The sequence below is a fragment of the Melozone crissalis genome, unplaced genomic scaffold (genome assembly GCF_028551555.1).
Source record: "Melozone crissalis strain CALT ecotype California unplaced genomic scaffold, PUWL_Pcris_2 ptg000013l_1, whole genome shotgun sequence".
NCBI classification, from domain to species: domain Eukaryota; kingdom Metazoa; phylum Chordata; class Aves; order Passeriformes; family Passerellidae; genus Melozone; species Melozone crissalis.
The window spans coordinates 36,902,615-36,915,611 of record NW_026535791.1 but is presented as its reverse complement, the minus strand read 5'-3'; the positions used below and the strand labels follow the sequence as shown (position 1 = coordinate 36,915,611).

The 12,997-nt window shown below is 42.1% G+C and overlaps 1 protein-coding gene across 4 annotated transcripts in view; it reads left to right on the top strand.

Moving 5' to 3' along the window:
• Window positions 1-317: 317 nt before the first annotated feature.
• The window catches only part of GGACT (gamma-glutamylamine cyclotransferase), a 28,366-nt gene continuing 15,686 nt past the window's right edge, over window positions 318-12,997 (top strand). Inside the window, exon 1 of one of the 4 annotated variants that reach the window (XM_054271459.1) lies at window positions 318-413. Coding sequence is in view for 1 of the 4 variants with exons in the window: in XM_054271456.1 (XP_054127431.1) it covers window positions 12,765-12,825 (61 nt within the window). In the remaining 3 variants the exon portion in view is untranslated. Of the gene's footprint in view, window positions 414-2,036; window positions 2,134-11,872; window positions 12,009-12,749; window positions 12,826-12,997 lie in introns of those variants that run through there. The other 3 variants (XM_054271457.1, XM_054271458.1, XM_054271456.1) reach the window with 3 other exon arrangements.

The following is a 12,997-nucleotide window of genomic DNA, read 5'->3' as shown; positions in this document are numbered from 1 at the left end:
GTTGCACTGCTTCACGCATGTTTATTACGGCCTCCAGCAGGCGAAGCCCCGGCCTCGGGAGCGGCCCTTCCCGGAGCGCCGGGCGCTCCTCCCGCTTTGGCAGCGGCCGCGGGGTGTCCGGCTCTCGCGGCCCCGAGCCCGCCTGGCCGCCCTGGCCGCGCTCCCGCCAAGCACGATCCCTGCCTCTGGCAGCCGGGGCCGGCTCCGGCCGGCGGCTCTGGCCAGCAACCCCGGCTCACCCCCGGCCCGGGCTCCCCGCGCTGCCCCGTCCGCAGGGGAGGGAGCGCGGACAGGCGCCGCCCCACTCCCCGCTCCGCCCCGCCGCCTATTCCCCGGAGAGGCGCCCCGGGACGGGCAGAACGCAGAGGCCGGAGACGTGAGTGGAGCCGTAGAGGCAGCGGTAGCGCTGGCGAGTGAGTGTCCCGAAGAGCGGCGGGCAGAGCGGGGCGGGGTCGGTCCGCCCTCACCACACGTGATGCCGCGGGGAAGCGCTGAGGGGAAGCGGAGGTGGCGGCGCGGGCTGCGGGAGGGCCGGCGGCGGGCAGGGGCTCTCTCGGTGGGGCGGCACTGCGGGGAGCGCCCTGCCGAGGAGCGCCCTACCGGGGACAGCCCTGCCGAGGAGCGCCCTGCCGGGGACAGCCCTGCCGGGAGAGCCCTGCGGCCCGGGCCGCGCTCCGAAAGCCACGTGGGAGCCGGCCCGGCGGGCGGCTCGGGGCTCCCGGCCGGACAAGGGCGCAGCAGCAGCGCCTCAGCGTGCGAGGGCGGCCCGTCGGTGACACAGCTGGGTGCAGGGAGAGCTGTCCCAGGCGCTGGACCGGCCGAGGTGGTTGGGGGCATTCTCCAAACAGAAGTGTTCATTATGGTCCAAATACTCCTTTTAGTAACGTACCTTTGCCCTTGTAGTGGGTTAGTGATGTGTGTTTGAGGAGCCAATACCTAAACTAGAGGGAAAAGAGAAAGGAAAGAGTTCAGGTACCATGGATGCAGAGTTTAGCAGAAGGTGCCCCTGCCCACAGTGGGGCTTGAAATTAGATGGTTTGAGGCCCCTTCCAGCCCAAACCATTCCATGACTGTATATCCTTACAAGATAACGTTTCGGAACACTTATTTTTTTGCCTGCATTGCTTGGACCAGAATGTTGGGGGGGAGTAAATTTTTTTTTATATTCACCTCTGCTTCATTTTGCTATACTTTCCTTCCCCCACCTGTTCTGTGTCCTTTTCCATTATAGAGTTACAAAGTCTTTTTGGGTTTGGGTTAAGGTTCATTTAGTTATATCTGTGTTAATTCCAGACAATTAACTTCCTCATTTTTTGCTTCAGGTATTTTTTAATTTGCTGCTTCTGTAATTTTTGCTATGCTTTGAAAATATCAAGGTAGCAACTTCTATAGAGCTGAACATACAGTGGCACAACTGTAAATATTTCCATGACCAAGTTGTTTCCTGTAGAACTCTGTAAGGAATGAACTTGTTTTATATACTCTCCAGCTTAAGTGGGCAGTCAACCTGGAAAAGCAATTTCTTGGCAATTAAAGTTGTTCATTGTGTGACAAAGGCCGTTAAGAGAGGCCTTAAATTTCACATCTCTGAACAAAACATGGGCAAATTTTCATCATTCTTCTCTCCTCCTCTTGAGAGAAGTCTTAAAAACTTAGACTGTCTCTGCAGTGTATTTAAGCGGCACTGATCTCCTGCCCTCACTCTGTCACAGCTGCCAAAGTCATATGAACACTAATATGTCCTCTTACCTAAGTGTAGAACAGCTTTCTCCTGCCATGATTAAATAAATGCTAAACAGAACTGATGTCTCTTTTACTCTCTGTCTCAAAACCTGAATTTTCAAAGACGTTACATGTTAAACAAAACAAAAAAATGGCCTTTCCATGCATTGCCAATGTTTTTGAACCTGCAACTGACTGCTGACAAATAGTAACTACTTGATATGTGCATCACACTTAATTTTCCTTGGGTTCTTGCAGCCTGTTTGCTCCTCACTTTCCCAATTAGCGTGGTTTTCTGCCATCAGCTTTGAAAGCAAGTTTCTTTGAGCTTGTTCATGAGTTTGTTTTGAGACCACTGGAATACTGAACACAGCTTTGCTCCATCATGGAAGAAAGAGTGTCATGGTGTTGGTATGTGTCATGTCATCCACTCCTTACAGCTTTTCTTTTTGGTGACTTTAAATGTGTGATTAGTTTTCTGTTGCTCATTTTCTCCTATCATTCAGCATAGAAATATTGCTTGGAATGCTTTATCTACTGCAGCGTCTCCTTTTTATCCTTTAGAAAGGCTTCCCATGTCAGTTCATGCTTTCCTTGGCTGATGTTTGACATGGAAATCTAGGTGCCTCCAGAGAGTAGAGGGCACAAACAAGACCTGGTTTGCAGCAGATATCCTGCTGTTTCTGCCACCCACTGTTCTGCTGAACACAGCCTCTTCCCTTGGAAAGTGTCATCTAGCACTGGCTTTGGCCCTGCTCTGAGGGGAGGCTGGGCTGGGTGACCTTTACAGGTGCCATCCAACCAACATTCCTCCGGCTCCGTCTCTGCATTCTCATAACTCCCAACAGTAACCCAGCTGTGTGTTTTAAAGGAAGTTTCCTCTTGAAAATTACTTTCATCCGACTGCTCATGTAACCCCAGATTTTGCCAGTTGTGCTTCTCTTGTTTATATGGCTGTGTTTGTTCTTGGGGAACTTCAGGGAAATGAGGTTATGTGACTGCCTGAACTACATTATGAATGTGCAAGTGTAAGTACAGGCACAAAGGTATAGTCATGGGGGTGTCATGGAGTGAAATAAGAGAGTAAATTCCAGGGGTACGTTGTGGCATTTGCCTTCTGCTGCTAGCTCTGGTATGCTTTTGCTCTCTAATGGATTAGCCAAATTATTTTTCTGTAATTGAATTGTTCTGTAATGAATACTATTAATAGATACTGTTGGTAGAAAAAAAAAAGACACTGGGTTTCACTGTCGTTTTTGTCATTTCATTTTTGGAGCAATGCATTTTTCTATTCCTATTAAAGTCTTCTTGTTTGTTTCTCACACTCTAAAAGTTCTTTGAACTTGAACCTGGTCAAATCATTTTCATAATGCTTTTGATTTAAGTAGAATTTAATATGAAACTTGAATAACATTTTAAATGACATGAATTGCTTAAGCAGAGAGCATGTGCTATAACAGAACACATTTTCTATATTAACTGATGTTACCTTTTATTTTCTCATCTTCCATAGATTTTTTGCAGTATTCTGACAGAAAGGGTAAGTATTACATAGATAATTGACCAAGAGACAGGGGAAATGGATGGACCCACTCGTGTCATTGAGTTAGCAAATGGAACACCCCTTTTCATTCTGTCTCTCCAAAGAGGATGTTTAATACCTTTTTTCTTTAGAAATTGAACTGTTCAGGCAGTAGTAAATCACTGTTCTTAACCCAGAATCCATAGCTATCCAGAATTTTCTGCTCTTTTTCACTGCAAAGGTTTAATTACATTTTATGGACCATGTCAGATACAGCTCTCTTTTCTCCACTTCCAATTAATGTTAGAGAAGGATGGGCTGTAGCTGGATAATATCGTGTCCTATTGATTTACTATTATGGTGTTGTTGAAGAATGGCCTTTACATTAAGATTTTTGGCCACTGTGATTTCTGTAAGTGTGTCAGCTATTTGCTCTTAACATCTTGAGAAAACATATTCGATATCACTGTCACTCCTGATTTCTCTGTCTTACAAGACACCTCTTTTCCTTTGAAATTACCTACATAACCACCTCTCTCTGCACTGTTTTGACTGTAATTGCTCATGACCTTTACTAACAGCCAGAGTTACCAGTATTGTATTGCTGACATTCTGACAGAAGTTCTTGGTCATGTAGAATTGCTTTGTCTTATCCTTTCCCTCAAGCACTGCTTTTTTTCCAGTGCTGTGGGTTGCTACTAAGTGCAGGGGAGATCACCCCACCTGTGCCAAGCTTCAGTTGTGTGAGAGTAGCTGTATTAGAATAATGCTGCAATTTGAAAAATTGTCCTATCAAATAATACCAGAGTAACTGTAACTCTCTGTATCTTCTTTCTCTCCCCTCATTTTGTGTAGCCTGATGCAGCCTACAACTTTTATCACAGCAAAATTCAGGTTGGAAGGGACATAAGGAGTCACTCATCCAGCCTCCTTACTCAGTGCAAGGTTGTTTGTGTGGCCAGACCAGGTTGCGCAATGTTTTATCCAACATGTCTTTAAAACCTATAGGAATAGAGACTACACAACACCTCTGGGCAGCTTGCTTCAATTTTTGTCTGTATCATGAGAACCCTTTTCCTTGCATCAAGTTGGGGCCTCTCTTATTTTGGTTTATACCTATTGCTTTTCAACTCTGTCATGCACTGCTGTAAGGACCCTGGCTATGTTTCCTGGATAACCACAAGTATGGGAAGACTGCTATTAGGTCAGTTGAAAGCCATTTCTTCTCAAGTTGAAAAGGCTGTTCCTGAGCTGCTTTTCACAAGGCAAGTACTCTTGCCCATGACTGTCTGAATGCACTGCAGTTTGTCCATATTTTTTCTTGTTTTGGGCCCCAAAGTGGGTGCAGTATTGTAGGTGTGGTCTAGTGAGTGTCAAATAAAGGGAGATTGTCACTCCCCATAATCTGCTGGTTGTGTTCCCATTAATACAGTGCAGGGTACTTGCTGCCCTGGCTTGCTTTGTTCAGCAAGGTGTATTCATGAGTCCTAAGGCAAGGATATGTAAGGTAAATCATTGAGATGTCAGATGGATCCCAAACAGTATCATCTTGACTGCTGTTTTGCACTTCTGGCTGAGTCTTGGCTCCAGCAGCAGTCAGGGTTGTAGCCCTCCTTTTAGTGAGGAAGCAGATACAGATAGTCATTTCTCATCATGTGTCTAGAAGTCTTGCTGTTTACTTGGTATTCCAGAAGTGTTAGGAATGTTTGTTGGCATTATGTTGCTTCCTGGTAAAAATATCATACGCAGTTTCAGTAGTGTTTTGGAATGTTAGTATAAAAGACTTCTCTCTTCTCCAAAATACCTTTTTTACACCTGATCTAGACTCAAATCTTGTATAGTTTCTCTTTTATATCTCTCCATATCTGGGCCTGTTTAGCCTGGAGAAGAGACATCTAGAAGAGAGGACCTCATCAGTGTCTGTAAGTATTGAAGGGAGAGTGCCAAAAGGATGGAGCCAGGTTCTGCTCAGTGGTGCTGAGCAATGGGCAGAGACTGATGCACAGGAAGTTCCACCTGAACGTAAGGATGAATTTCAGTACTGTGCAGGTGACCAAGCACTGGAACAGATTGACCAGAGAGGTTGTGGAGTCTCCCTCACTGTGGATACCCGAAAACCATCTGGCTGTAATCCTGTAAAAGTGCCCTAGGATAAGCCTGCTTGAGCAGGGAGGTAAGACCTGTAACCCATTGTGGTCTCTTCCAACTTGACTCATTCTGTGATAGCCTGGATTTCATCCTGTACCTCTGCTGCCACCTTTGCAGCTCAGGTACTAAATGTTGTCTGTGCATCTTGTGAAATATGAAAAGTTAGTACATTTTACCTTCTGGTGGGCAGGCTGGTTTGTGTGCAGGACTTTCAATAATTAAGGTTTTATTGTTTCTGCTGACACGTGGTACTGATAAGAATCATGAGTGTGTACCTCAGCACTGCCCCCTTCTTTAGTTTGCTTCACAAGATAACAGACTTGCATTTGAAATGCTAAGTTTCGTTTGTAGTTGCTGACAAGAGATGCACCTCACATCTCTCTCCACACCAAATGGTGAAGCCTGAGTGACCAGCCTAGGTTCTGAACTGTAGGAAATGAAATCAAGGTGAATGCTACCCTCTGGCTCATCGAAGGCTATTAATAATGTTCTTTCTGAGTCCATTTAATTGAGCCCAAGCATTTGTTGTTTAATTTACACATTAAACTAGGCTAAGGTGTGGACACTGAATTTTACCACTGAAATCAGTATGTCATTTTAATTGCCTATGGATTCTGTGCACTGCAAGTTCTGTAAGCAACGGTTTTATTCTTGGTTGGATCTCAGAATGTGTGAATTTCTCTAGAAATCAAAGGTAACAAGTCAGATAATTTTCCATCAGGAGAGGCCCAGTCTGCGTATACGATAGTACTGAAAGCTTGAAGAAAAATAGAAACAAACCAATTTTCTTCAAAACATTGCTGAGAAAAATGGTCTTGGAAGTGAGACTGTAAGTAGTGAGTGAGAAATAAGGGTCTTGTTCTGGTTTTCTGTTGAAGGAATGGTGTTTGCAGTGGTTTTGAATGACAGGTAGACCTAGTGATGTCCTCCTGCCTAACTCTTGCCTCCTTTTTGTGATGACATTCTTTTGGCCTCTTTATGTATTTTCCTCTTTTTACTAAAAATTGTACGATGGCAATATTTGGAATGAGTGCTTGAATATGTAGTTATTGGGGGGATTTAGCCAACCCACCTCACCTGGACTGCGAGGACATTATTCTGCAATGGTTCTTGTTAGTGTTTTAACTTGAGGAAAACTGAAAATTCCTTCATGGGTTTTGTGAAAAGCTCGTGGAAAAAAAGGGGAAATGTTAGGAGTCTAGAGAAGGAACTTAATAACATAAGCACCCATAGTAACAAATTTAAGAGAAAATTAGTAGATTCACATTTTTTATCTCAGAGATCAGAAGATAGGACTAGTTGAGAGGGAAACTCACCAGCATATGTGAATAGAAGAACTGAGGACAACTGAAGAAAAGAGTTTTCAGCAATAGTAGTTTGGTGCAGATGGTCTGATGAGGGATGAAAAAAAATACACTTGCCATGATTGTTGCCTGAGATGTGATGGTTGTGGATTTATTGACAGGAATAGAAGGAGGATAATAGGTATTAATTTCTTTATTCCCCTGATTGCATACCTGCACAGGTGCTGCTTAAGGGAAATTGTGGCTTGAAGAACATCTTAAGCCCAAACTTACTTCTGGCAAAATAAGAACTCTGAAGAGGAGGGGATAAGCCTACAGAGGCTAGAAAATGGAGGGGAAAAGATAACTGAAAATTACTGTGTAGAAAACAAAATCTTGGAATGAATGTCATCTTCCACATACATTTGAGTGTATGTCAATTGCTGTTGATCTTCTTTGAGGCAGTTTTTAGTGAAGCCTTCAAAACTTAGATTTTCTGTGGAATAAGTAGGAGTGCGAGCTCAGTGTTCCAGAACGTTTTCACTGAAAGGAGATGGAGTACAGCACGCATATGGAGTGTGGCGTCATGTACTGTGGAGCAGTGCTTCAAAAGTGTGGTGCTGCTTGTGAGGTGCAGAGATCATGCATGGTAAGTGTTAGGATGGGATGTGGGCATAGGAGAACAACTAAATTTCGTTTTGATGAGATTGCACTGACCCTGCACTGTATTACTAAAGTGTATCAATAACTGAGAAACCATATGAATGGAGAGGAATGCTTCAACACAGTTTATGGAGTGGAGCCCCAGGCTTGATTTTGCCTTAGCTGAAAATTACATAGGGAGTAAATCCCAGCAGGATGCTTACCATGCACACAGACATTTCACACGTCAAACCACCAGGCTGCTTCAAGGCTGCAGTCCTTGCTGTGATGTAGTTCAAATATACCTGCTAAGAAAACTTTCAGGATATGAATCCAGCCACAGGCCAAATCTTACTGAAGCTTTCTGAAGCTCATTTCAAACATGATAAGTAACACAAAGTTACATACTTGGGAACTGTCTGGCTGGGGAGAGTGCCCAAAGGGAAGGTGATATGAAGGGCTCAGAAAGAAGAATCTCTGCCTTCTGTGGACTCTGTAGATAGAAACAGTTCTCTTAACTGTTATCTCTGGTAGGGGTCAGATTCAAGAGTGAGTGAGCATAAAAGAAAATCAGCCTTTAAGAGATTTAAATAATATTACAGGTAAATGAATTTTTTCTTTTGATTCAACTGTCCTAAGGTAGTGGGCCTTACTTCATTATTTGGGTTCCAGGCATAATTAATGTCTCAGTAAAGTGAATATGTAAGTGGTTACAGGAAGCCTCAGCCTGCTTAACAGAAACAAAACATCTTTGAGAAGAAAAGCAGATGAGCAGAGAAACAAAAGGATTTGATAGTGGTTTTTCCATCTTTCTAGTATGAGACTTCTTACTGAGATATACTGACTGCTGGTTATTCCTCTCCCTCCTCTTCTTGTTTATATTTACCTTTATTTATCTTGTCAAAATACCAAGAAATTTAGGTCAAAATATATCTGGATCCATCTGTTCATCTAGTCTGTTCTTTTACTGCTAGTAGTTATTATATCTTTTAATTAAGTATGCTTAGTGACAGTTTACTATATTAATGGAGGCCATCAAGTATCTTTAATTTTGTACAGGAGGAACTTAAAAATTTTCTTCATAATTTCTGTATAACAAAATAATCTCTTTAATTTGTAATATTGTAGTCTATATGTCTTAACCTGTAACTTCTGTTTCGGTATTGGTTTAGGTGGAAACTCAGATCAGGCTCTGTATTTTAGCTGTCTTTAGCAGAGGTTTATTATCGTAGCAGTCTTATTGTGAATGCAGGATGTGTTTATTCATTGACATGCAGATCCAGTTCAGTTTTGAATTTTGTTAAGTGTAGTTATTCTTTTGATATAATAACTTTGTGCTCTCAGTCTTATGACAGACTGAGAAAATTATCAAGTCCGTTATTGACCTTTTAGTTCTAGGTTTGTCAAACATTTTGGTTGGTTTTAGGGGCACTTTTTTGGGGAGATTTTGAAATTGACCATCAGTGTTGTTGCAACCAGATTTTAAGCAGAGTCTGAAGAGTGATGCAGCAGACACCAGAGCTGGCAGATATGATACTAGAAGGAACAGATGACATTGCCTTTAGGATAATTTGTCTTTCATGACCCTCCTGCCACATCAGGTAGTTTGGTTTGACATTAGATATGTCAAAACTTAATCTATTTGGCTTATTTTTGAGATTCTATGTGGGATGGATTATTTATTTGACATCTGCCCCACCCTTCTGTGGTTCTCTGTGCCAGCCCATTAAACCATCAGCACACAACTACATTATCAGCTGAGTTTTTACTTCAGGTACTAGTGATCCTTTGGGAGTTTAATTGGGGAAGAGCGTTAGGAAATATTTTTGGTGACAGTGAAACAGTCTCTTTTAAGCTTGATGATTTTTGTCTCTTAATGGGAATAAACTCCCCAGTAATCTTCTACTTTTGTGATCTGTGAACACTCTGCAGTTCTAACAGCACACACAATTTAGTGCTTACTTAGACAGCTCTGGTTGGATCCCAGCTCTCATTATTTCTGTCTTGTGGGCAAAGCTGCTGCAGAGGCAGCTTTTGTAGCATATTTTCTGAGCTACCGCATTACAATCACTTAGCAGTCTAAGAAATGTGTGCTAGCTTACATTGTTGTTTTTGATGAAACCTGTGACACTGCTGTGGATTACACTCATGTGTATGTGCAGTAGTTTACCTGTGAATCACATATGCAGTGGATAAACAAATGTGTGTGTAAGATTGTTTATTGTATGTCTAGAAAAATAGCAGTGTCTCTTATCTACAATTGCCACATCAGCAGCTTAGAGGAAAACTCTGTGAGTGTATGGAATTTTAATGGTACCATATCGAAGTGATGTATCTCACCAGCATGCTATCAATAGAACAAATAAAACCTATATGCCTATAAACAAAATATAAGTTATATTTTTTTTAATATTTATTAAATAGCAGTTATTTCAGAACTACTTGGGATCAAAATCTGTCATATCTGTGAACTAAAAACAGTTTTGGAGATGAAAAATAGATACAACCTGAAAGATTATTTTGTGGACTCAGATTTATAGTGGCCTTTATGTATAATAAGTAAACCAGGATGGCTGTCTTGGAAGCCTCAAGGCACAAGTGTGTGTGGCTTCCTACCTGGGGAGCAGAAGTTTCAGAGTGGGAATGGTCCTGGGGAGCTGTGCATCTGTTCTTGAGGCAGTGGTGTCAGAGGCTTAGGTTGTTCTTGCACTCTGCCTTCTTTAGGTGCTTTTATCAGCCACAGATGTACAGCTGGGCTGCACTGCTCTGTCCTTGGCCTGTTTGAGTTCAAGAGGCATTTGGGCAAAGGTCTCAGGCACACGGTGTGATTGTTGGGGTGTCCTGTGCAGGGCCAGGAGTTCTACACAAGGATCCTGATCAGCACCTTCCAACTCAGCATATTCTATGATTCTGTGATCTCCTAGGAAGTAGAAAAATTAGATTCATGCTCTTTGTCCCAAGGGCTCTAACCCATGGCCCATTTGGTCTTGTTTGGCCTTTTGAAGCTAGATCCCAGTGCAGAAAGCAATGCAAGATTCATGGGGTCAGAAAGCACTCCGTGTAGCACCTCAGGATTATATCTCTGAGTGTATTTAGGAGGCACACTGCATGGAGTAAGAAGGGTTGGGAATCCAACATTTTGTTTGCTTTTCAGAGTTATTACTATTTGGGAAAGTAAATTTCAAAAATCAAGTGATTGCATAATGTACCATCTATAAAGAGGCAGGGAGTGGAATCTATACTAGAAACCTCTCCTTGAGGTATCAGGAATATGTTGTCTAGACCTCAGAATTGGTCTCTTGCAGTCTTCATGAGTCCAGTGTTTCTTTCCATGTGTAGCATATGATTCAAACTGCCTTTTATGTTTACTTTTAAAGGAGGGCTAAGAGATTGTCTCGTCCAGTTCCTTGGCAAAAGGCAAGTTTTTGCAGCAGTAGTGTTATTTCTGGTAGAGCTTTGCTGTCCTGCTGTTGAGGATAGGCAGTAGTGAAGGATTCCTAACTTAGTTATCTACACTCTTCCTGGGCACCCTGCTTATCAGGAGGTGGAGAGTGTCCACCTAATGTCCATCTTTAGAATATGAGCGTATTGGATCTTCTGTTAAAGCAGATGTGGAAAGAAGCTTACAGCCTCTTTCTCCTCCAGTATGATTTCATATTCTTAAAGGCAGGATGCTATTTTCTCTAAAAGAAGTGATCACATTCATTTCTGTTGTTTTCTTCTGTAAGTTTTGGTTTCCTGACCTGTGACTGCTCTCTCTGTCCAGCTGATCACTGTTCTTTACATGTAGTGCTCAAAGCTGGGCGTACTACTCAATTTGTGGCCAGATTAGAGCAGGATATTTTTTCCAGCCCTACCACGTTGTTGACTCATGTTGACTTCATGATCATTGTAAATGTCACATTTCTTTCTGTGGAAGTGCTGTTACACCAGTCTTCCCCAGATTTTGTTTATGTGGTTGATTATTCCTGGATTAAAATTAGAACTTTGTTCTAGCCTTACCTGAACAGCTGCTGCAGAGCAGCAGTCGTGCAGGGGCTTGTGACTGTCTCATTAGCCTTGTGCACATCATTCATGATTTTCATTACTGGTGCTTCCCTACTGCTGGAATGAGCATAAAACATCCTGAGCATATGTCCAGTTTGAGATTCACCGCTGATAAATACTAACTAGTCTTTCTAAACAGTTTTGGAGTTTGGTTTTTTTGTGGGGTTTTGTTTGTTTGTTTGTTTGGGGTTTTGGTTTTTTTTTTTGCTTGGTTGTTTTGGATTTTTTTTGTCTAAATACCAGCAGTTCTTGTTAAATCATGTATTTCTAGCTTGCTTGTGGGAGTATTGTGAGCATTATCAGTGTCAAAAGTTCTACCAAGGTCAAGACAAAGTAACTGGTATGGATCTAGACAGATGATTTTCAGATGATTTCTTTTCAGCATCTGCACATCTTACCAGTGGTAGAGATGAGAAACTGCCTCTATGTGCACTCTAAATATTATCCCTTCTTTCTTCCATAGGAGCTGACATTGGAAATAGGGTGTAACTCCATCCAAGCAGTGTCCCCTAGGTCTGCCTGGGCAATCTTGTGGTAGAGGACACATCAGGTCACTCTGCTGAGCAGCTCCAGATAAACCTTTGTGACCTGAGTATTACTTTACCTGTTGTCCTTCTGCTTCTGTGCACATAAGCATCTTCTGAGTCAGTGATCCCTGAATACTTGTATCTTTTGGGAGAAAGGGGTGCTCTATGGTCTTTTTTGTTATTATTACTATTTTTCCCTTTTAAAAAAGGAATAAGGGGCTAGTGAGTCCTAAAATCAACAACACCTTGTTTTACAGAAAACTACTGGTGTTTGGTTGGTTTTTTTTTTTTTTTATTTTGGTTTGGAGGATTTGTGTTCTGAAATGCTGAAACAAACAAGTGGTGATGTTATAATAAATACAACTTGCCTGTAAAACCTGTCTAACTTGGTTAACCCACCAGGCTTAGGCTGTCTCTTAAAAATTACTGATTGATCTTAACATCTGTTTAAATCAAGCATTGAGGAGAAGAGCTACTTTTTCTTAATGGCTTGCATCTCTTTTCCCAAGCTTAAGCTTTTTTCCTGCTCTTCATGCTCTTTTATTCTTTTTATGGGCTGATGTTATTTGATACCATTATTCAAGGTTGTATTGTTTGCCTGTCTTCCTTTTAGGGGATCTGGAAGCCTGACATCAAAAACCTGGCCCTACAGATCAGCCTAGAGGTAGTAAATGCCTTGCAGACACATAGGGATCTCCTCCAATCCATAGGGATTGTCTGTGGAGCCTAGAAATGCACTCACCTGAAATCAATTCCTGTATCAGGGTTAGCTTTCTGTTCTAGCCTTAAAATCCACAGTGATTGCACTAAAACCTGAAAACTTGTACCTGTGGAAGTGCTTCTACCTTAACTGAAAAAGTACTGAAAGACAATATGCCTTCTGGAAAGTCTGCTGCAGGAGACCCAGGCATAATTAGTGGAAGTGTCAGTCTGAGTAAGTTTTTAAAAAATTAATCATAATTATCTAGATCACATCTTCCTTTGTTTGCTGATACAGAATTTTCTGCCAAAATAGAGACTCCTAAACCTTTTGATTCTTAAATACTGCATTTGTATGTTATAATGGAGTGTTTTCTGTCTTTCTTTGATAACAAGCTTACGACTTT